Here is a 25643-nt window from a genome sequence, read left to right on the forward strand (position 1 = left end):
AAGCCGAGTGCCCTTGCACTCGCATATGGCGATCAAAGAGTGATGACACTCTCTTAAATTCATCAACCCTCGCCCCCTAATCTGAGTACTCTTGCACTTGCATATGGAGATCAAAACATGATTACACTCCCTTGAGTGCTCAACCCTTAATTGTTATAACAATCAAGAATACCACAACATAAATTGCCACAACGAGTATCTTGACATTCACATTCGTGCAGCCACATCAATTCTATAAGAAATAGCAAAGCCCAAGCATGCACAACAAATAGAGAGCAAAAATAATCCAAATCTTAATTACAATAAGTATAGTTTTTCGGAGAATAATTCGAATACAAGAAAAATAATCAGAAATCAAGGGTTTGGAGCTGGAGGTGGAAAGGCATCTCTTGGCCCATGGAGTCAATGAACTGGTAGGCAGTGTAGCCAAGATGAATGGATTTCAAATTCTGAGACCTAAAATCCGCGTGAGGATTTTTCAGCAAGTGGTTCCTCAGCTTTTGCATTCCAAATTTGTGGCCCAACCCCCAGACTCGGTCACAAACATCTCTGGCCGCCACAGGCTGAGGAGAAAGGCTGAAGGTAGTTTTGGTTATGCTCCTTACGATCCTTGTTGGTCGCCATGCTAACATACTCCATAGAGCGTTGCTTAGCTTTCTCCAACTACGCATTGAAACCCATCCCGTGCGGTGTCACATTCCTCCTCCAAAAACTTGGCCTCAAAGTAGCATCTCGACACTTCTTCCTTGGAATTTTTTAGGTCATGTTGAAGATCAACCATATCATCTCAAAGGCCGGCTACATCTTCTTCTAACATATGGGAGTAAGACTCCCAATGAGAACATGCATCCGTCAACTAATCCCTTTCCGCCCTCACCTTGGAAATAATCCGGTGAGCTTTTTCAACATAGGCTTGCAGAGAGCGAATCTCATCTTCCAGATAAAACTAACGATTGATGACCTAGCAGGCAAGTTAATCGACCCCCTGGGACATGGAACTAGGGGGTAAAGAAGCTTACCGAAGACAAAAAAACAAAAAAAAAAGACACCTTTGGTTGGCATGCGGTGTCTCGAACCTATTCTTCCATACTCCTGCTAGCCTATGGGGTAGGCCTTGAGGAGTGAGACCTAAAGGGGCAAAGAAATCCCGTAAAATTAAGCTTCCCACCAATGAATGAGGGCTTGGAGTCACTTGCCTACTTGAATTGACTGGGCGAAAAAACCACGAGTAATGGGATGTGAAGGCAGCATTAGTAGGGATCATTGACCCACCTTCCCCAGACTATCCAGCCTCGCCCGAACAAAGAATCAGGTCCAAAATTCTTTTTGGACTAACGGGTGAAGGAACTTCCCAGCCAAGAAGAAAAACAATGAAGGGCGAAGAAGGAATAAAACATGACCCCCACTAAGAGCAACACTTTAGGGGTCACCACGAGATAGACCCCGAGGATCAAATGGAAGGTCCTGAGTTTCCTTGCCTGAATCTGTAGAAGGGATAGATGGCATGGGAGCATCACAATCGTGATGAGTTGACAGCTTGTTGCTGGCTAGATGCACTTTAGCCTAGTCCCCTGGAGTTAAGGACCTTCCCTCAACAATCTCAAAAGGCACCTCAGGAAGAGGATCCATCGAACCCTCATGAGCGGATTTCAAGAACGCGGAATGCAACACCACATCAATATATGCCTCCTTTTGGTCAAAGGCCTCAACTCGGTGATTCAAAGTGGATTAGTGCTGACAAACCTCTCCTTGGTCACCTGGTGCAAGAGACTCAACATTCAAAACAGAGGCCAGGTCATCTTCCGCCTACATCAAAATCTCCTCCAAGTAGTCAATTGGTCACCGTCTCTAGGGGGCGAGGCTGGGCGAGCTGATTCACCATCTCTGGGGGGGCGATAAAACACACTCTTGTTGGTCAATTGGTTGTACCATTCCATTACCTCCGGGAAGTGATGAAACTTGTTGCTACTAAACAACGACACCCAAAGGAATGGAAGCACCAGAGCTTGATTCATTAGAAGTTTTATCCTCGCAGTGAACTGAATTGTTATCTAGGCGATGTCTCTTCCCCTTCTGCTCTAATGGAATGGAATGGGCTCTTTTCTGTCCAATAACTTGGAAATGAATCGGCATAACCAAAAATCGGTCAATGTTAACCCGAGTAAGAAGAACGTCGCTATAAAACGCATCAGAGTTTTGTGTCCAATCCAAGAATAAACTTATTGAAGGTAGGCTTTATCCCGATCTAAAGGCAGGCTTTGCCCTGATCATTAAGTACCACATCAAACTCATGATCTTTGGGGACCACACCCCACACTTCTCAAACTAGAAGCTCCTAGTGACTAGGGTTGAAATAAAAACTGGTAAATTGGCCTGAACTAGATCAGACCGGTGTATTCAGTTTAGTACCGGTTTCATTTTTTCAAACTAGTTCCTACTCGATCGGTTCAAATTTTGGTTTTTTTTACATTGGACCGAAGTCACCGAACCGGACCGGACCAGTTCATATATATACATATATATTATCGTTATTATATATAAATAATTTTTTATATAATTTATTTATATTATATATATTATATGGTAAATTTCTAATTAATATAACATTAAATTTTAAATCGTAAATTCATGTATAATAATCTAATAACATAACATATTTTAATTTTAATTTTATGTAACCATCATATATTATCACTAACATATATGATAATATTATTCTTGTAAATAACATACGTATACTATAATAGTTTACTATAATTCTTATTATCATTTTTATATTTGGGCAATTTTTTTTAATTTATCGATTTTTTGTTCCAAACTCGATAAAGCACCCGACCTTGCTAGTTCATCGGGAAAACCGATAAATCTAGACAGAACCGGATCGGAACCGATTTCAGGGGTGAATCTGTCTGGTATTGGTTCTTCAATTCTCAAAACCGATGTATACCAGTTTGGTTCTAAAATACGCCCAAAACGGGACCAAACTGGGCATGAGAGTAGCAGGTCCCCAGATATTCCCAGCCCTTACTAGATGCAAAGAAAAATTTCTTGTGCCACTTCTTGGCATGAGAGTAGCTTCACCCCAGATGTGGCACCCTACACTTCATCCTTGAACAAAAACTGCATTGATTACTATCATGGCGTCGGACACCATGTGTATAAATGAACTTCTGAGCTGTAAGATCGGGATATTCCTCGCCAGTAGGTTCTAAAACCTGACGCCACACAATGCAACACTACAGCAAGACCCTCCAAGCATTATGGAGGAGTTGGGATGGAGCTAGACCTAGAGAATCCAAGATGTTGTGGATAAGGAGTCAAAAGGGAAGACGAAGCCCCATCAAAAACATGCTCATATATAGGGGCACTCGTTCTACAAAGGCCACCGAATCAACTGCCCCATGACGGGGCCCCAAGGGCCTCCAAAACAATAGAATTAGAAATTCCGTATGAGTTCCTCACCGAATCTAGGTTTGTATGCGAAGTTGTAGTAGACCAACGGTGGCCCTCAAAGTCATTTGGACGGTAGGAACTAGCACCCCTAGACTTATTGAGAGATGCCTGGGGGCGTGAAGAATGGGAGCCGCCATAACCAAAACGAGAAGCGTTATGAGGGGACATTGACGATAGTAAATATCGAAAAGAAGAAGCTAAGATATGAGAAGTTAGGATTTTAAGAAGAATACCACAACAAGAAACAGTCAAGGGTTTGGAAGAAGGTGCAAAGGCAAGAAATAAAAAAAATATGAAGAGAGGAGTTTAAATAAGAATAGTGATGGTTAGACAACCTCAATGAGATCGCGACAAGTGTCACTGACACAAGTATGGAACGAGTAAATCCCATGATCTGCGTTGCATGAAAAGACATGGGGAATGAGCCGACACATGCCACCCCATATGGGGGGAGGTGTATCATTGAAGTAGTTACTTATGAAGCAAAGATAAAATGTGCCCAAAAACCTATACGACACACTCGAGCCACATGGATTAATGCAAACCATAATTGGAAGTTCCCTTCACACTCATGCGACAGGAGTTTGCGAGGTAACTATTGGGACAAATTTCCCCTGTCAGAAAATGTGCCAGAATCCATGTTCTAAAAAAACTCCCAAGCCCTAAACCGAGGGCTCGATCAGTAAAACCCAGAGCTTGAACTGCCAAAATGCACTAATGCGGAATTCAAATATAAGCAGAATTAATAGTGAACTCGAAGCCCTAACAATCATTTGTCCAAAAATAGAGGTAAACAAATACGAATGAGGTAACTACTGTACCATCTGAAAACTAGAATACTCTCCACTCTCTATTCTGACTTAAGCATAGGAGGTGTCCCCCACCACCCCGAGCCTCTCTCATTTTCTTGTTGCAGGTTATTGGAAGTTGTTAGCAGGTATACAAAACACGTCCGTAATAGGGGTTAATATGTTTTGGGCAAATTTGAACATAAACTCCTTATGTTTTTTCTTATGTGTTTTTTCTTAGGATTAACCCTTTGTACTATTAAATTTTTTGGATCACATCTCTCCATCACATTTTCCGTCCAACTCAATTAACGAATGACACGTGTTACCCCCGTTAGCCCGCCATGTGTCCAACTATTTTTTCTTATTTTTAGAATTCAAAATAAAATAACGAATTATATTTTAATCATAAGATAATAAATAAATAAATAAGTTAGTGGTTTGTGGGATGGGAGTCCTCCCCTCCCCACCGGTGGCAACTGCGCAATGGCCTTAGGCCACCACGTGGGTGGCTGGATCTGGCCACTCCATTCAGCCACACACTTGGTGGCCTAACTTGGCCTCCACATGGTGGCTGTCGATGGGGAGGGGAAGTCTCCCATCCCACAAACTACCAGTTTTTTTTTTTCTTTTTATTTATAAGAAAAATAGTTTAACACGTGATGGGCTTACGAGGTGATATGTATCATCCGTTAATTAAGATGGAGAGAAAATATGACTGAGTGATCTAATCCAAAAAATCTAATAGTACAAGGGATTAATCCTAAAAAAACACATGCGGCAAATCTCATATGATAAAAAATATAAGGGTTTTATGTCTAAATTTCCCTTATATCACAATGTATTACTTGATGGAATTCTCATTACACTCTACCATATTGAAGTTTTTTGGATTCACTACGATTAGGCTTAGATAACTCGTTTGGTTGATTAACTATTCTTTTTCTATTTTTTCTTACATGGCTTCAACTTGGTGTTGGACTTTATTGAGCCCTCTGTGATAGCAGTTATGATTCCTACTTCAATGGTTTATCATTATCTGTTAATATTGTTTGTCTCCTTTTGACCATTTTTTTACTTTTACCCTTGGGACATACAACAATTTGACTTTTCCTGCTTCTGGTTGATGGTACATTGTTACATACGTTCTTTGTTGATGGCTTTTCTCATTGTATGTCTTTATTTATTTATTTATTCTTTATTGTCGTGTGACGCCCCAAAATTTTCACTTGAAATTTGGTGGACTCTGAAGCATAGAGACATGCAATACAAGGTTACTCGCACCCGTTGAAAAATAAAGATGCAATGCACCTAGCATGCATCTAAAAAATATGGAATATTCACGACAAATAATTTTATTTTGAGCAATTCTATGTACCAGATGTAACATATCCCAAAAACATAATTATATTTCATAAAATCCACATCACTGATGTTCAAAAGTTACAGTGTATGTCCAAAGATCTGTAAGAACACGAGTACTAAAGACAATGCTCCTTAAGTACATGTAAATACTACTAAAAATATACTAGGCTAATCCTTCGAGTGGCTCGTGCAACTCGGACATGGAAGTCATCATACTATCGATGAATCAAAGCATTGAGGCTATAAGCTCTACATCATGGTGTTGACGCCTAATCGACCTCCTCCAATCGACCTTCGGTCGCGTCTCCCGATGCTGGCACATGATCTACCATTCTGGGAAGTTGGGATTATCGAGTGAGATTTTATTACAAATCTCAGCAAGTAAACAAATAAGTTTAACTAATAGTGTATAGAAGCATGCATGACAGTAAAAACGTGAATGCTGACTTGAACATGAATAACGTGATGCGACTTGGCAAATATGTGACATGAACTGACATAATCTAGAACTGACTTGAATTGAATTGACATGATATGAACTTGGACTATACATGAAATAACGTGACATGAAAATTGAACATGATGTGAAATGAATTTGAACTGAACTTGAAAACTGAACATGAACTTAGAATCTTGTTCCTATATTAACTGCTTGATTAAACATGAACTATGGATGTTATACAGGTCCCCTTGAGCCGTGACCAATGTTGCATCACATCACATGTATATATACTAGCTGTGAGTGCATTAACATATGCATCATACCATGGGTGTATGCACCCGCTGCGAGTATATAATATACGCATCCCGTGACAAGTATTTGCACTTGCACGAGTGCATATAACATGAGCTTGAACTGTGGTTGGCACGATCTTCACTCTACATATCCAAGAGAAAAAATATTTCTTCAGTCGGGCAACTTCTTTGCTCTACATCTTCACTCTAAAATTTATTTGAACCCTCATTAAATAATGTTGTGTTACAACTTGCAACCTCGAACATATAGAGGTGAAACTAGGTGGTTGATGTAGTTTAGAAAATATTTTTTTTCGTGAAATTTTTTTGAATAAATTAAAATTACAACTGCATTTATTGCACATGTTGCATGAATTACGTATCTAATAGTGTAATTAGTTATAATATAACATCGTTACATCGGGGTATAAGACGTAAGAAGTAATTATCGATGCCAAATCAGTTGTGTTGTAGATGGAGTTAGTAACTTGGCCACCACGACCCCAAGCATAGATCATTATTATTATTATTATTTTATTTTTTATTTTTTATCAAAGCACCTCTAGTTGGTTGATTAACCCTTGGTATGTAGATAATAAAAATGGTTCTTAATACAAGTTGTCGCAACCTCACAAGCACACTCATGATAAATTACTATTTGAGGGTTAATTAAGTGAATGATCACAATGCAATATGAACAAATATCGAGCATGAGACTTCTTGAAGCATGGTTTCATGATAAGATAATGATTTTACTACTAAAGAGTTAGTTTAGGATTGATTATAAAAATATATGATAATTACAAAGAAATAGTTGAAATCATATATATATTGTTTTTTAAAATCTTGATTCTTAATTCTAGTTGTTAGGATGTTAACATGGTATCGCTGATTTTTTATTTTATTTTATTATTATTATTTTTTTCTGATTTGGTGATATTCTACACTAGTGGTTAAGTGGTGCCTATGTTTCTAGAGTGGTAGATTAACTTTCAAAAATGGAAGTTGGATTTGATTGTCTACAATGAAAATTTATGTGCATTGCTTTAGGACCAAACTGAAGAAAACCCTTGATCTTGTACCAGCCAATCTGAATTTTGACAGTTTTTCAAAAGTCCAAAGTGGCTTTTAGGACCAACACGAGGGATGAACCCATCCTGGGGAACACATTTAGCAATAAGTGAATGGACAAAGTCATGACAGCCACTAATGGCTAAGGAAGGCTCCTCACGTAAAGAGAATTCCAATCTTAACTATAAATAAATGGTGAGAAGTGGGTAAGTCTTTTGCATTATTTAGACATTCGATAATTCCATCCTCTTTATAATTTAAGTGGAGGCGTCATTTGCTGTGACCACCTCAACCCTTTCTCTATGACCTTGTAGGCCTAGTGAAAACAATCTCACCCTCAAAAGTTTGGCTAATGGGAAACTGTTTAAACTGTTACATATGAACCACTAAGCAACCTCACTTCACCCTCTTCCTTGAGCTGCACACACATCATCACTTGGCAGCCAATCCCTCAATCTTTCACCACCTGAAAAGGGCCTCAAGTAGTGTCATCATACCTGCACAACACAGCCAGGAGAAAGGACAAGAAGGTGAGGCAAGCATGAGATGAAATCTGTCCAGATTTTCACACCCCTACCCGACGGCATCATGACATGGCTTCATGCCATTTCTTTCATTTTCATTTTTTATTTCTACACCATGGCAGCACCTGCACCCACATAGCACCTTGTAGCACCTAAAAAACAATAAATTATGATGGTTGGAACACTATTCACCTACACAAGTGATGACACAAGCTAAAACTTGCATCACCACACTTCACTGCCCACTCAACCAATCACTAAGCCCTTCTTCAGCCAAGGCCAACGTCCCCCTCCCCTCTTGAAGCCTATAAATACCTCCCTCACTTCCTCATTTCGTCACACCTCTTCTCCAAGTCTTCTCTTGAGTATTGAGAGCATTTCTCCCCCTTAGTAAGCAATAGAGTGAAATAGAGTGAGTTCTTGAGTGAAGTTGTATTAGGAGCTCTAAGGGCCACAAATCTTTGTAAGTAACCTTGCCCTAATCTTTTTTTAGTATTATCATAGCATGTTACGTTTTAACTTATGCCATCGGAATGAATTTTTAATTGAGTTTACTTGAGGTTACCATGCTTAGTTCAAAACAGGGTTAATCGGGATCGTTGATTTCATAAATGTTTTTTAAGTCGCATTTTTAGCTGTGGCGCATGTCTTAGAATAATTTTATATGATTCAAAAATGTCTTACAATGAATTTTGAAAGTTTAATTTCAAAGTTGGAAGCATGCCATAATAGGATTTAATTCTATCTTATGCTGATCATCTAAGCATACATAAATTTTGATTAGTTTATTCTTAACTTATGGAAGTTTTTATTATTATACCTAGGCTTGAATAATGTGCATTTAGAAAAGTCTTGTGATTGGGATAAGAATGAAAATGTATGATTTGATTAAAGTTTTGAAAAATCTCTTGATGTATACAGCTAGAAACATCATGTTTGCTTAATGGATGATTTAGTGGTGATTAAGGTCTTGTGCCATGTTTAAGTATTGGGATGAACTTATATGACCTGAACCTAAGTTTTTCATTTGTCATTAAGGCTGTAATTATTGATGGAACTTGATGAAATTGAGTACACATGCATCCATGGGGGTTAATTAGTTGAAATCACACTTAGCATTAATGGAATACATGCCACGGGTTGGGTCTTATTAAAATAGTTGCACTTTGATTCTTAAAATTCTAAGGGCATAGATGGTTTTAGAACATAGAAAATGTGAGGTTTGTGAAGTTCGGTAAATTTTGGGGCTCATTTGTAAATAGTAAAAATTTAGGATCTTAGTAGCATATTTGAAAAGTTTAGGGGTATTTTTTTTTTAAATATCCAGTTTACCCTTTTGATTATGACATCTCCCTTATAAGCTCAAATCCTAACTTAGTATAACCTTGTTTACAGCTGCTATGATTTTTCCAACCTCATACAGTTTGTAAGTTGGCTTCTAACTTACATCTTGATAAGTTATTTATGATTTATTGATAAATGCCACATTTATGTTATAATTGTCATTTAAGCATGAAATATATGTTATATGATACATTGGGTAATGGCTACTTGCTTACATGACATGTGCAATTTTTTATCATTTGAGTATGTTATACAAAATTGTCATTTTCACAAGAAGCATACTTACAAACGCATGTCATGAAACATATTTTCAAGCATAGCATGAAAACTTTATTTGTGATACCCCGTATTTTTTTTAGTGTATTTTTTTTTAGTGAAGGAATATTTTTAATTAATTTAAAAATTATTTTTCTTGTTTTAAAATTTATTGAATTTTCTCGTTGGATTTATTTTATAATTTTTTTTAGTTGTGAAATTTACTTTGATGTGCTTTCTTGATATTAATTAGTTTTTGCATTTAAATTACACTTTGCTTTAATGAATAATTTTATTGTTGGACTTTAATTATTATTTTATTTATTTATTTTGTTTTTCCACGCAGGACACTACCCCATGCACGTCTTTCTCTTTTCAAACTTTAGGGTTTTCTTATCACCCATATAGATACACGTTTTCATCTTAGACTTGGAAAACTACCCTGTGCCATCGCTGCCACCAGCCGCAAGAACCACCCAGCCCCTCCTAGTTCGACGCCAACCTCCATCTCCATGCACGTAAAACTGACGCCCCCCGTAAACTGACATCACCTAGGTTCAAAACACCACCGTGCACTTTTGCAGTGCACCACCCACGGCTAGCAGAGGAGGATCATCACCACGGTTAGTACCACGTGAGACGCTGAGCACGCGGATCACACGGCAAGAGACTCGCCCGCGCACGGCTAAAAGCCAACCTGCATCTTCACGGTTTTACCCAACCATCTCATGGAAAATGCAGCCTCCCTAGGAGGTCAAGTCGCCACATGCTCCTCCTCAACACTGCCATACGCCGCCACTGTGACCCAGTCGTGAACCCACTAGTGTAGCCTTCGATAGCCATCCCACAAGCCTCTGTTCTTCACTCCCGAAACAGAGGATGTGTTTCCTCCTACCTTGAGCCATTACAACCACTACCCACCGAGAGCTCCTTCACGTTGTGGCTCCAGAAACCGTCGGTGAAGTTTTCCGTCACCCCAGGTCCGCCTCGTGCCACCTCCACCGCACGGTAATCTCCCTCTCTGTTTTCTCTCTCTCTCTCCGTTATCTCTCTCACCATGCATCTCTCTCTCTCTTTCTCGACCAGTGCATAGCCACCGAGTGCACCACCTCCCATCGCACACTGCGCCGTCGCACTTTACCTTCTCGGTGAGTCCCTGCCGCGGCATCATTTTTTCTATTATTCTTGTGTATGCCTATCGTTTGCTTTATGTATAAGGTGTATTTGTGTATATATATATATATATATATATGTATGTATATATATAAGTAAAGTTTTAACTTGGGCACTTACTAGTTTTAACCTAATATATATATATATATATATATATATATGGAAAGTTCCCGGTTTTAGTTTTCGGGTGAGAAGTTTTTTGTTGAGTTTTTATTTAAATAGGATTTTTTTTTAAGTTTCAATAAATATTATATTGTATTTTGGTAATATTGTTAGTTAAAGGAAGTAAATCTATTTTTCTTAAGAGATGAGTTTTCATGACTTATTTTAGGAAAATTTTAGTAACCAATGTATTCTTTTTATTTATAAAATATTGTTGGTATTTTAGATATTTTGAATATTAATTTTTATTGAGTTCTATAATTATCATAATACTTATTCGATAAATTTTCTTCTTCAGTACGAATTCGATTAAGTGGATATTGATGGTCTTAGAAAATGATGGTATTTTGGGAATTTTGAGAATTTTAGATTTTAAGGAATTAAATAGGTTATTTTAGAAGTTTAGGATTAAATATCGAAATACGTGATTAATTGAAAATTTACAAGAATTACGTAATTATTTTATAGGTGATGATTAATTATTGTTCGACATTTTGAGGAAAATTCTGAAAAAAGCTAAGAAGTCCAGGTAAGCGGGGTTCCTATGCTAGACTCTACATAAAATATAATGAATTGAGGTCCTTTTTGGAAAATGTGCATGTTTTGCTATGAAAAGAAATCTGAAAACAACTTCAAATATTTGTTCTGCATTACTCATGAAATTCTGTTTAAGAAGAAATTATTTTCTATCATGACTGGTGTAGACATGAGCTTATTTTTGACATTCTATTTCTGAACTTTGAAAAAGAGAGCGAATATGAAATTTTGTGCATAAGTTATGTTTTTGTGATTTGATTCTGTTCAGTACTCTGTGTTGATAAGATGTGGCACTTGAAAAACCTTTGGCATGACTTTCTGATTCTATTCTAACACTGATTCTAATTCTGATATGGTGATTCTAATTCTGTTTTACTCTGATATGTGACCCTGTCACGGGATATAATAGTGACCTCTGGCCCTGTCACGGGATATAATAGTGACCTCTGGCCCTGTCACGAGATACAATAGTGACCTCTGGCTCGCCACAGGATATAATAGTGGTTTTCTGTTCTGAGTGCAATTGCTTTGGTAACATGGTGATTTATGTTGTGCTTGGCTTTCTGCAGAATGCACAACCCTACCACGGGGGTTAAACATGGTCTCTGTTCTGATATGAAACTCTGATATGATAAGACGAAAATGTTCAGTCATGTTGTGCCAAATGAGTCTTTGAATATGAAAAGTTGGTTTCTGAATATAAAATGTTTGAAAAGTCGCTCTGATTTTCTGATAATATGTATTTTTGAGATTTGCATATTGATATTGAAATGTTTTGTTTCTGCATTCTGAACTCTGTGAAAATGATCATGTTTACATACTGGTATATGTTATCTGCTTACTAAGTTGTTGATAACTTACCTCTTATCTCCAAATATTTTTCAGATGATTTTTGAATAGTCCAGCTAAGGATTAAGATTATGGAGCATTGGTGAGATGATTATTTAAGCATAGTGAATTACTCAAAGAAGATTTCTGAGAAGTGACGGATTTTATTAAGAGATTTTGTAATATTCTGATGATGTTATATTTTGGAGTCTATAAATATATTGATGAATTGTGAGTTTTAAGTTATAGGGAGTAACTCTTCAATCCATGCGGGACCGGGGCGTTATATAATTTTTTCACAACCCCAAAGGATAGGATGGGGGATTATCCTAGTGAAACTTCTCTGTCCACTCTGGAGTGATTAAAAATGGAGTGATAACCCTGGGTTGACGAATAATAGTTAACAGACTTCAAATGGGTTCCTTTTAAGGAACGCCAGAGTGTAGTCAAATTTTGTGATACCTAAGCCTGATGGTGTATATGTTATGATGTTATGATGATGTTATGTCATGTTACCAATGCATTGAGAACGAGTCTGTAGACAACGTAGTCTCAACATGAGTTATACTACGGTCACTAACAGGTACTCACAGTGCATATGAGAAATTGTGATGATACGTTATAATGTTAATGTTAATGCAATTGTTAATGATGCTTAACAATGATGAATTGTTATATTTTTGAAAGATGATTTGGAATATGTTCTTTGTAAGAAAATGTGTATCAAATATTTTTCTGAAAATGTGGAAGAATCTGAATGAGAGACAAATACTGATTTTTTTCATATTTATCATTTATCATACATGATTTATCTTTGTGCATGTTGGTTGTTTAACTTATTGAGACTTCAAGTAAATATCACTCATTGTGGACCCACTATCATTCCATTCAGGATGAAAGAAGTTGTATCAGGACCAGACGAGGATGGACTAGTGGATCCGAATAATTGAAGAAGAGTTGGACCTCGATCGAAGATTAGATTTTATTTTGATGTTCATAGCTCTAACTCTTCGTACCTTAGAGTGTAAGAATGAGTTGATCTAATAGTGGAGACTTACTATTCGAAGTATTTTGTATTGAGGATATGCTACCTTATCATTTGAACTCGTGATGAACATTAATGTTATTGTGATATTTTAGTTCATTCTGGCATTAGTTATATTTAGTCACCCTTATTCCGCTACGATTATTTCATACTGCTAGTTGCATATTAGGATGCATTGCATATTAACTGTTATGAATGTGGGTATGTAATCATGTGTTGCATTTCCCGACAGTCTAAGTCTCAGTTTCATCCCAAGCAGAGGTTGGGGCATCACATATTTGCTATCACAGAAAAGTGGAGTAGCTTCTGCTTGCTTCTCACCAGCATCTTTTAATATTCTCCTTAGTCATATTGCTTCTGAAGTTGCCAATGATGCCGAAATATACTCGGCCTCAACGACAAATTGTGCAACACTTTATTGCTTCTTGGATGCCCATGAAAATACACTGGAACCAAATGAAAATGCATATCTGTAAGTGCTTCTCATATCATCAACAATGAATACCATTCTAGTGACAGGTTCAGTCGAGGTACTAGAATGAAATATTTCAGTACTAGTATAGTTTCGGGATAGACTATATATAGATAAATTAATTATATATATATAAATTATATTCCAAATTTACAACAATATAACTCTTGAAAACTTATATACATAAAAAAACTCAATAATATTTTTCAATACAAGGAGGGACGAGGAGAAAAAGTAGATTAGAAAGTTAGAATATGAGAAGAACTGAAACAATTGAGAACTTTTTCGATCTGTATCTAGGGACAAACACAAGTTCTAATGCATGAGTTTCAGAAAAAGTTCTCCATTGTAATACAAGGGGGAACTAATCGAATGAGAAGAACTGGGAGAGAGAGTTGGCGTAATGGTTTTAAAAAACAATTGAAAAACCGAATATACCACTTCACCCCAAAAGGACTTAGGTAAGCCCTTCTCATAAAGCATAGACTTCATCATCTCAACAATGGTTCTATTTTTTCTTTACACCATTCCATTTTGTTATGGAGTGTATCCAATAGTTAATTGTCTCTCCATGCCAATATCTTCACAAAACTTCTCAAATTCATAGGAGTTGTACTCACCACCTCTTCACTTCTCAACACTTCCATAAAGTATCCACTTTGTCTCTCAACAAACTTTTGAACTTTTTTGAAAATGGAGAAAACACCCGACTTTTGCTTCAAGGAATATATTCATGTCATTCTTGTAAAATCATCAATGAAAATTATAAAATATTTGTTACCTCCATGAATTGGTGTTGATATAGGCCCACAGACATTGGTATGGACAAGCTCCAATGATGCTTTGGCTCTCCATGCTTTCTCCTTGGGAAATGACTCACGGTGGGATTTGCCAAGTGCACAATCTTCACAAACCTCTTGCACTTCTTGTATAGTTGGCAATCCATACACCAAGTTCTTTTGTTAAAGAGTCTTCAAGTTTTGAAAATTCAAGTGTCCAAGTCTTGAATGCCAAAGTCATTACTCATCAACCACATCTATCTTTAAGGCCATATTTATTTAATATGGGAAAGTAAAAGGAAAGCTTCTATTATTTTTTATCTTGATTGTTGCCACAACTTTTCTTCTGCCCTTTTGTCATAAATCTTGCAAAAATCTCATTCAAAATGAGCAGAATAGCCATGCTCTATAAGTTGCCCAACACTTGATAAGTTTTGCTTGAAATCCAGAACTATCAATACACCCCGAATGTATTTTGTGCCCCTCTTTGTCTCTATAGCATTTGTACCTTTTCCTTTTACTTGGACTAAGGAACCATTTCCCATCTTGACTTAGGAATTTGACGAAGTATCAATCTCCACAGAAGTACTTTCATCTAATCTACAATTATGTGATTGCTACAGCCGCTATCAAGAAACCACACATCATTCTTTTGCTCTGATGCCGCTTGACAACTATAAAACAAGTTTGCTTCACTTACTTGCTCTTTGAAAAAAAATTGTTTGCTTATTAATTTTTAACCGACAATCTGTTTTAATATGCCCAAACTTTTTACAATTGTGACATTGAGCTTTTCCCCAGAACCAGCAATCTTTATCAACGTGACTATTTCTTTTACAAATTTCACATTTTTGTTGAGTGGACTCCACATTTCCACTTCTCTCAAAATTACTCATTCCACTTCGTCTTCCATTTCTTCCTCTTCCTCTTCCTCTTCCTCTTCCATGTCTTACACGTCCATAAGAATCACTTTAAATGAATCTCTTTCTTGAATTTTTGAGTTAACATTGAGTTTAGATTGAAAGACAATTTCAATTGATTTTTTGGAGCGTTTGCTCAACCTTTGCTCAAGTGTTTTAATTGAATCCATCAACTCTTCAATACTCAACTTATCAATTTCTTTAGTTTCTTCAATAACGGAAATAATGGGATCAAACTTCTCTGGCAAACTAATTAATATTTCCTCAACAATTCTTTGATCCAAAATATTTTCTCCATACGTTTTCATTTGATTCACTACTTACACAAGTCTAGAAGAATAATCTTTCAATAACTCCATTTCTTTCATCTGCACATTTTCAAAATCTCTTCTCAAGGGTTGAAGTTTTATAGTTCTTACCTTCAATGTCCCTCTATACTCCTTTTGAAGAATCTCCCAAACCTCATTTGCTTTGATTGCATTGAAAATCTTTGGGCAGTTTGTGTCGGCAACATCTTGTTGAATCAAGGTTAAAGTTTTTGCATCTTTCTTCCTATGCTCATTCAATTGTTACTTTTGAGCATCCACCAAAGTTGTGGCATCCACCGGTTCTTCGTACCTATCTTCCACATATACCCAAAGATCGTTTGAAAGAAAATAGTTTCATCTTCACATACCAAAAATCATAATTTTCTCCGTTGAAAAGAGGAAATGATGATTGTTGAGCTCCCATATTTTGATTGCTTGTACTCGATATTGTTGTTGTCTTCTTCGGGACTTATTTTCCCGCTACAAATCTTCACGCCTAGCCAATTTTTGATTCGAACATTGCTCTTAATATCACTATGTTGGCATATGAAATGAGATACAGAGACTTTTGTCTAAGAAATTTTTTTTTTCTAACACAGGGAAGGTGCACTCTCATTGAAAAAAGAAGGAAAAACCTCCAAAACAAATACTCTAAGGGAGCAAGAAGGAAAATTCCGTGGATCTCCCCTCTAGCCAACCTAGAACCTTCCATATTCAATGCCTTACATTAATTAGCACTTAAAAGAACTCTATAACGATATTACACTTGTCCAACATTAACCCAACTTCATAAACATGCAAGAAAATGACTAAAATGGATACAACAATGGCATTAATTTATTTTAACACAAACAGATACCTTATTTTAAAGGATCACTTTGTGTTAGAATTTCATATTCTAAAGACACTTCTCATGCCAAAATGATGTCAATAATACACTGAAGTTCACAGAGCTAGTAACTACTGAGTTCCTCGAGTCACTATATTTTATATTTTGTCGTCGGGGCAAGGTTTATGGATTACAGCTGAGTGATAATGTCAAACCTGACTAGGTAGCAAATGTGCATGCTTCTTTGAAAGATTTGCTTTTACACAAAGTACCAAAACCTTTACATCCAGTATAATGAACTCACTAGGTAGATAAAATCATAAAAATGAATAACAGATAATCTATACCATAGATTATAGAAGGAAAAATTTGGAAGTACTGGTCATGTAAACTTCATAACTCTGCATTTAGTATAAGGAATTATAACTTCACTATAGTAAACTAACATCACATATGTCAGGGAAAAAGCTGTACATAACCAGTTATAATTGCAATTCCTAGTATTATAAATGGTGGAAGAATTATGAAAGCTCCGATAGTGGCAAAGAAAACCGTATCATTCCTCTGAGACACCTCATCCAGATAAGCCTGTCTTCTGACATTTCTCTTCTGCGAGATGGTTAAGAACTTGGGAGTAAACTTCTTTAAATTTTTACCCAAGGGAATGCTGAAGTCGTCATCTCTGTCTCCAACTAATTGTGCTAATTGGTCACGGATTGTTCGGCTCTGAGAGCTGCCATCACTCTCATAACCTGATAATGATATATGATACCAAGTAAATTTTATACTGAACCCAAGTCCCGTGTAAAAAGATTAAATCTTAACGAGTGAGAATCGAATCATATGACTATTTCAATGTTGGATTAATTCACATACCATCAACCGCTGAGCCAGTGGAAGTGAGTTGTTCCAGCAGATCCAGCTGAATCCGAGTGGAAGACACAGACCCTTTTAAGATTTAAACATTAAAGGTGCATCAGAATCAACATCACGATTTTTGCAGTTAAAACTTTTATGGTTTGAAGTTAGTATATTGCATCAGTAAGCAATATTTAATAACCCTTGAGATTGAATTAGCTACCTTCTGAAGGGAACAGGAACGGAAAAACTGTGCTAATGGAATAAGAAAACTTCAAGCAGTTTGAACTACTGAACTGATGACACCTAGCTAGGAAAACAGCTCCTAATTTTCTGAATCAATCAACCAAGTGAGTATGGTTTCACAAGAAATTTGTATGGAAATGACTTTGGGATTTAATTTTCTTTTATTTTTTGGCACCGGGGTGCACATGCCCTATGCAAAAAGTTTCCCGCAAGTGCACCTCAGGTAATTCAAGAGAAAAATCCACCAGTCTAATGGTCCCTAGAGATTGTTTGCTCCCAGTGGGATTCGAACCTTGGACCTTGGAGGGAGCATATCACCAAACCAACGCCTTTACCACTTGAGCCCACCCCTTAGGGATTGAGGATTTAATTACTCAGTGAAAAAGCAGTAGTTCTATTCCAAACAACAACTAGAGGGGGGGTGAATAGATATAGTCCAAATTTTGTAGACAAATAAAAATTAATGGCAAGAAGCAATTAAAAGATGACACAAATCATACAAATAATCAACACAGAGATTTGGTCACGAAGTGGAAACTCATTTGAAGAACGTCTTCAAATTCTAAAACCACTCCAGGTGTAAGCCACCACCTAAAATCCACTATAGAAAGAGTTTGTTACAACCAATATAGAGACACTCACAAAACCTTTGTAGTTCCTAAACTTGGCTTGCAACATCACGAGTGACCCACTCGATCTCTACACGCATGTAGTGTCGGAACTCCGGCCTTTCTATAACATCTCACGAGAGCCTCTCGATCTTTGCATCACAACAACTCCGGAAACCTTCCGGCCAACAAAACGTCTACTTCAATGGACTTTGAATGAGATTTGATCTTGAGTGTGGTGTGGTGGATTTGTGTTTGTCCAAGAGAGATTCACAAGGTGAGGAAAATGTTTCTCTCTTTGGCTCTTAAAACACTTAGGGTTTTGCTCTGTTTTTCCATACCAAAGAACAGAAATAAGCTGTTCTATTTATAGTCCCAACAAGTCACGACGCTCAAAAACATGAATTTTAGGTTGTCTTGAACATTGGCTCGAGCGAGGTGTCGAGCGAAGGTCGAGCGCACGCTGTCTTCTGAAACCGCTCGAGCGAGACGTCGAGCGCACTTCGAGCGAACCTCTCTGGATGAGTTCTGCTCGAGCGCAACGTCGAGCGAACCTCTTTGTTTGGGTTACGCTCGAGCGCTGAGTCGAGCACAGATCCAGCGAACCACTCTGTTTGGGTTCCGCTCGAGCGCTACGTCGAGCGCCAGTTGAGCCATATTGAGCACACTTTAATCTTTTTTATGTAACACTGCATCAACACTTGTTACAACTCAACTTTACACAGGTTTTCACAAGAATATGCCAATTAACTAATTTTTCCCTCAACACTCGGCATATAAGTAGCACTTCAACAGCAATAATAGTCATTATCAAATAATTTCCACAAGCTTACTGCTTGCTTTCTTTCTGATATAATAAAATTGCTTGTGCATAAGATCATACAATGTGAACCTTTAACAAAAAGGTGACATGACAAGCTTTGCATATTAGCAGAATGCGAAAGATGGCAAGTAACATAGTGTCTACAGTTAGTAAAACCACGGCGTGCAATGACCCTAACAGAATTTGTTTAGTTTTCTTAAAAGTTTAGCCGATTGGTGTTGGAATTAAGATATGACAGACATTAAGCAAAATAATTCCTCTCCCTAGGACGAACAATATGCCAATAACACAGAAAAAGCAAGGATTGGAACTTGGGAAGCCTTATAAATTAGTCTACCGTGTCAAACTCGCATCAACCAAATGCTTTAACGTCAAACAAAAACAAACAAGACTATAACAGTGTTATGAACCTTTTTAGGTAGAACTGACCCTTAAAAAGCGGCTTACAGGGAAAGGATGCGGGCTTATAAACCATCAACCACCAACGTAAGATTCTCTCACCCCAGTTCCAAATCACTCAAAAGATATAAAAGGCAGTACCAGATAAAGAAAAAATTCCTCAAAGAAGGAAACAAATTGCAGTACCAGATAAAGAAACAGGGGGATCCTCCTCTGTAACTCCTCGTTCAGTGCCGTCTGACTGAGCAGATGTTCTAAAATGAGGAGGGGAAGAAGACTGAAGCTTGAGAAGGCGCCTATGTTTTGGGAACAAAGACGGAGGAGGGGTAGTAGAAGGTTTTGGGTGAAGAAATGCTGCGATGAAATTCAAGGCCATGGATCCTTTCGTGAAAATTGTACCAAGTTTATGGTTTTGCTTTCCATTGCTTTTTTGACTTTGAAGACTATAATATTTCAGTTTTCATTTTTTCGAAAAAGAAGCTGTACGTTAATGGCCACCTTATTTTTATTTTGGCCAAAAACATCTCCTCCACACATTTATTTCCAGGAGGCTTCTACGTGGCGATAGTATAAAATCAAGCAATTATGTTTCTCTACCGTCTCTGTCGGCATGAAATCGGTTTATAAAAGAGTAAGGTCAGATATATAGATAAATTTTATAAAAGTTTTTTTTTAATAATAAAATGGATTTTATAAATAATAAATAATTTTTTTATACTTTTAGGCAGAATTACCTTTTTTTTTTTTTTCTATAAAATCACGTGTAAAATTTATCTATTTAAAATTTTTATAAATCATTTCTCTTACAAAATAGAAAACGTCGTCGCTGGCTCCAAAATTAAAACAGTTAATTACAAATTGTTTTACATGGATTTATAATTTTGTTTACAGTTTTGATTTATTTTTAAAAATTTATATTTTAAATTTTAAATTTTATAATTTTCTGTATATTAATAATTGATAAACGAAAAAAATAAATTCTTTTGTTAATATTTTTTTAATTACAGTTAATATTTTTTTTTACAGAATTATTATTTGAATTTTTACCGATATGTAAAGAAATAATTTGATTTTCAATATTTTTACTGGTTGACACATGGTTTATTGTGCTGCTAGAAATATAATGAGAGTTAGATGAAGTAGCTAATTGTGACTTTTAAAAAACTCAGGATTATTTTAACCATTGAACACCTAATACAATATCACAACCAGCAAGTATCAAGCAAATAAAGAGAGGGTTGAAATAGGGTACCAGCTTGCACCTTCAAATTCACTGTCCTGCACAATCTTCCACTTTTGAGGCATTGATCATTAGCCACCTTCACCCTTAAATTGATAGAAGAGTCTACTGGCATCTTTAGTTTGGGAATCAATGCTGAGTCAATGAAATTATGTGAGTTGCCAAAATCCACTAGTATCACCATTTGTTCACCCATAATACTTCCCACCAGTCTCGTGGTTCTAATGCTGGGAGTTCCTACAATGGCAACCAAAGAAATTTTGGGTTCCTCCAGATTATCAATAGGCACTATCACTTCCTCTTTTTCTACATTGTCCCCATGTTGCTTACACTCCTCTTCTTCTGACACTTTTTCATTACCTTGTAAAAGGTAAATTCTAAGGTTTTTGCAAGTATAGGTTAGGCTACTTCTCATCACAGTGGTAGTACATGCCCTTCTTGTGCTTTTCATCTAGGTGAATGGACGTCACCTTCCCAGTAGACACTAAGGATTTCTTCCATCTATTGTTACCATCACCAGAATAGAAGTAGTGAGAAGAACTCCCCCCCAACTACTGAACTGATCCTCTCTACTATGGGTTTGCTGATTTTTCTTGTGCTCAAGAGATATTCCTCTTGTATTTTAGCTAATCCATATGTTGCATTTAAATTGACAAGATTTAACATTTGGATTAGAAGGCGGATTTCATCTTTTAAGCGACTGAGAAAGTAACTCAACTTGTGCATATCCGAATATCCTCTCAAACGGTTGGAAAGAGCCTCAAATTGTGCCTTGTACGCAGCGACAGAGCTATTCTACTTCAATCGAGTTAGTGCCTCTATGGGATCTTCGTAAGTGATCTTCGTAAGTGGTAGGCCCAAAGCGAACAAGCAAGGACTTGGTGAATGTATCCCAATCTTGGAGGTTCCCCTCTCCATAGAGTCTTGGTACCACACAAAACCTCATCATCCATGTGATAGGAGGCCATGAGCATGCGGTGAGGCATTGGAGTATGATGGAAGTCAAAATATTGGTTTGCCTTGAAGATCCAAGCTACTGGATTGTCTCCTTGGAGGTGAGGAAACTCAAGTCTCACACCTTTGAGATTTCCCCTTCGATGATCTTGTTGTTCATGGTCCATATCATGCTGAGCCTCACTTTGATGGTGGCTTTGAGAAGCTGTAAGTGTACTCATCATGTCATTCATCTGCTCCATGCTAGCTTTCATGTCCTAGATGATCTCCTGGTGGTTCTCCACTTGCTATTGAAGAGCCTCCTACTGCTGGTGCTTAGATCTTGTGTTATCTACCTGGTTGCTGATACCACTTAATTGTTAAAGTCCTACGCAGCTGCTATGGTGTGTGTGTATGAAGGAATTATAACGTAATAGCTCAATAGCTGAAGAGAAATACTGTAATATTATAAATGGTAAATGATAACTTGGATTGTTCGAGGCAATCCACCTCCACAGAGAAGAAAAGCAAGAAAATCCCAGGAATATATAACTGACTACCTTCATCCCCTTCCCCCGACCTCAAGGGCGTGTGAGGCTAGCTAACAGAAAGATTCTAACAAACTTCCCCCCTTCCTACTACAGTGCTACACGTGTCCTTAGCAAGGACAAAATATAAGTAAAAGAAATACAACTTAAATGCAAACAGATAAACGTTGTTCACTAATTAAAACGCTGCACTTCATAAAATCCTAACATCTCCAAACGACAATGTTTTGATCCCAGACATTAGAAGATACATAGCTCCAAACGACAACGTTTTGCGTCTCACTTCCTGCTTCTTAGGTAAGCTCGAACTGAAGTCTTCCTCATTTCTTCTGTAGCTGCTCCATGAACCCTCAAGCCTCAACCCTGTTCTTCTCAATTTGCGGTCGGATCCCTAACAGATTCCCTAATTTTTCCAATTTTTTTTTCTTTTTCTTTTGACGCGGTGTTTTATTCTTGAAGGTTCTTGACATCGATTTGGAGCTTTAGTTTGATTCGGCGCTTATTTGTCCAAACCAGCTGATTAGTTCTCAATCTTTTTGCTAGTATGCTTTGGAATTGAGTCCTTAGATTTGGGATCTTTTTTTATGCTTATTTATGTGCATTTGATTGTTTTAAAATTATTACAGGTTGCCTTCAATTGTTTACTGCTTAAGCCCTATATGTCTGCAATATTTGACTTTTACTTCAGTTTTTTTCTTATATTCGTTTGACCATCTATCACGATTATGGAATCCCTCAAGATGTTCTTAGCCTATGAAAATGTCTATTTACTTATCTGTTAGACTCGATTTTAGAGTTTCTAAACTGTTAGGAAGTCCTAGACTAGTGTTGGGCATGAAAATCGCATATAAATAATGGAAGTGTTCTTGCTAAATTTCTTCGTTTAAAATCACTATACTTAACATGTGGGTAAAAAACTTCTTGATATTTGGACCCTCTTTGCTAGAAGCCTGGAATTCCAAAATGCTTAATACGCTGGCAGCTCTTTGCTGTTTTTTAGTTTTACATGCCGAAATGATAAATTCCGTGGCTAGTTTATTGTTTTTGTTTCATACGTTCTGTTTTCAGAAGCTCCTTGCTACTGGTTCACTTTGATGGCTCTTTGCTTGAATTCTAAAATTGCGAACATCCATAGTTCTGCACTGTGAAAGGATTATCCGGCCGGTGGCTGTTTGGTGTTTTACTTTTTTGTCATGTTGTTTGAGAAGTTCCTTACTGTGTTTGGTGGCTCTTTGATTGAATTCTAAAATGCTTTCAGCCACACTTTTAGGTTGTGTTTGGATGTTAAAGTGAGTTGAGTTGAGTTGAGTTGAGTTGAGTTGAGATGATAAAATATTGTTAGAATATTATTTTTTAATATTATTATTATTTTAGAATTTGAAAAAGTTGAATTGTTTATTATATTTTGTATTGGAATTTGAAAAAGTTGTAATGATGAGTTGAGATGAGTTTGGTAACCAAACTCACCCTAACTCTGAAAGGGTTACTTTGGTGGCGGGTAGGATTGTTGATCTGGGTCGGGTTTTTTGAGACCCGATTTGGAATTTGAAAAACCGGATTCTAATTTCAGATTATCCGGATTTACAGCCCCCGGGACTTATTTTATTTTATATTTATTTTTTTAAATACCTTTTAATACCAATATTTATTATGTTAAAATAATATCCACATGCTCACAAAATTTGCTGGACTTTGCTGTTTATGTCTACCAGGGCACTGTCAAACAGAATACTGATGATATCAAGAGTGATGGTTACGATCGCCCGCAGTCTTTAATTTCCAATGGTTTGGATTATTCTTAAAGTCTCGTTTTTACAGATGAAATAAGATAAATTGAGTTAAAAGAATAAAATATTATTAAAATATATATTTTTAATATTATTTTTATTTTAAAATTTTAAAATTTTAAATTATTTATTTTATTTTATATAAGAATCTAAAAAAATTATAATAATTAAATAAGATGAATTTAGATGAATTATAAAAACAAACGAAATTATAGATCGGATGAAAGTGAAATAAGATATTGCAGGATAATGATAATGTTATTATTTTTTTACTATTTATTTTTGTATTTTTGTATTTTCTTAATAATTAAGAAAGTAATTATTAATAAAATTATTTTTTTAATGATTAAAAGTATTAAAAAAATATTTTAAAAAATGATAGAGAAATAAAAAATTTTAAATAAATAGTAAATAAGTTGGAAGAGACTATCACTGCCCATTTCGTATAGGAGCTTTAAAAATCAGATTAAAAGGTATGTAACACTCTCTATTAAATTAAACAGTGTATAACTCTCTCTGCCTCGCTCTGTATTGTCACCCTGCAAATCCATCTTTTACAATATGAGGGCATGACAAGCTGTATAATGCGGTATGGGCAGGGAGAGTTTGCAGAGTCAAATATTTTCAACTTTTCAAATGGACATGACCTAAGAGATAAGCTAGTTTGAAAAACGTTCTCAATTTTTTACTTGGGACAATGGTGGGCATGACCCAGGAGATAAGCTAGTCTGACAAAAGGTTTCCACTTTTCACTTGGGACAAGATGATATATGATATAGGAGATGAGCAATACGTCTGAAACATAGAAAACATAAGATTAAAAAAAGAGAAAACAAAAAAGAAAGAAAGTTAACCTGGAATCTAGGTTTTTTGAAAATTTGGAATTATCCAGATTTTGGCCTAGGTCTGATTTGGCTAATCTGGTTCGAATTTTGACTCGAGTTTGAAATACAGGTTCTGATCCAGATATATTCGAATTTTTCGATTGAAATTCGAATGAACAGTCTTACTGACTGCTTGGTGTTTATTTTTAAAGTTAAGAGAACTTGAGTAAACACTACACAAGTAAGATTGTTCATCCGGGCTAGGTTTTTTCCCAGCCCGGTCTGGAACCAGGATAACCGGGTTTCGGTTACAGTCGGTACCCACTTTTTGAAACCCGTGCCTATTCGACCCGGATGCAAGTTTTTACACCTAGTACCGATTTCAAACCCGGTACCCGGGTTTAGATATAAAAGGCCTCATTACTAGCTTATTTGGAGATGCCCCCCCCCCCCCCCCTCCACCTCACCTTCTCTCATCTACTCTCTCTCTCTCTCTCTCTCTCTCTCTCTCTCCTCTGCGAAGTCGATGCCCTACGCCTCCCTCCCCCCAATTTCTTTCTCTCATCTGCTCTCTCTCTCTCGCTCTACTCTGGGTCTACAATGCCCTAGCCCCTCCCAAAATCACTCTCTCATCTGCTCTATCACTCTCTCATATGCTCTATCTCTCTCTCTCTGCTCTGCATTTGCGATACCCTAGCCCCTCCCAAAATCACTCTCTCATCTGCTCTATCTCTCTCTTTGCCATCTGCGATGCTGAATGGTGGAAGTGCTTGAGCTTGGGATCCAAAA

General features: G+C 36.8%; 1 protein-coding gene across 1 annotated transcript; it reads right to left on the bottom strand.

Annotated features, from left to right (window-relative positions):
- Nucleotides 1–16880: 16880 nt before the first annotated feature.
- Nucleotides 16881–19974, bottom strand: LOC118349550. The gene is made up of 3 exons (XM_035694471.1): nucleotides 19709–19974; nucleotides 17465–17536; nucleotides 16881–17340 (listed from the first exon to the last, which is right to left on the bottom strand). Exons 1-3 carry the CDS (start codon nucleotides 19896–19898, stop codon nucleotides 17045–17047), a joined length of 558 nt encoding a protein of 185 aa, XP_035550364.1. The 5' UTR covers nucleotides 19899–19974; the 3' UTR covers nucleotides 16881–17044.
- Nucleotides 19975–25643: the final 5669 nt, after the last annotated feature.

The sequence above is a fragment of the Juglans regia genome, chromosome 10 (genome assembly GCF_001411555.2).
Source record: "Juglans regia cultivar Chandler chromosome 10, Walnut 2.0, whole genome shotgun sequence".
NCBI lineage: Eukaryota > Viridiplantae > Streptophyta > Magnoliopsida > Fagales > Juglandaceae > Juglans > Juglans regia.

Excerpts from the sequence above, each read along its gene's own strand:
- LOC118349550 (XM_035694471.1), bottom strand. The coding sequence starts at position 19,898 with ATGGCCTTGAATTTCATCGCAGCATTTCTTCACCCAAAACCTTCTACT. Across the intron at positions 17,537-19,708 it reads TCCCCCTGTTTCTTTATCTG|GGTCTGTGTCTTCCACTCGG; the intron begins GTACTGCAATTT and ends AAATCTTAAAAG. Across the intron at positions 17,341-17,464 it reads CACTGGCTCAGCGGTTGATG|GTTATGAGAGTGATGGCAGC; the intron begins GTATGTGAATTA and ends TATCATTATCAG.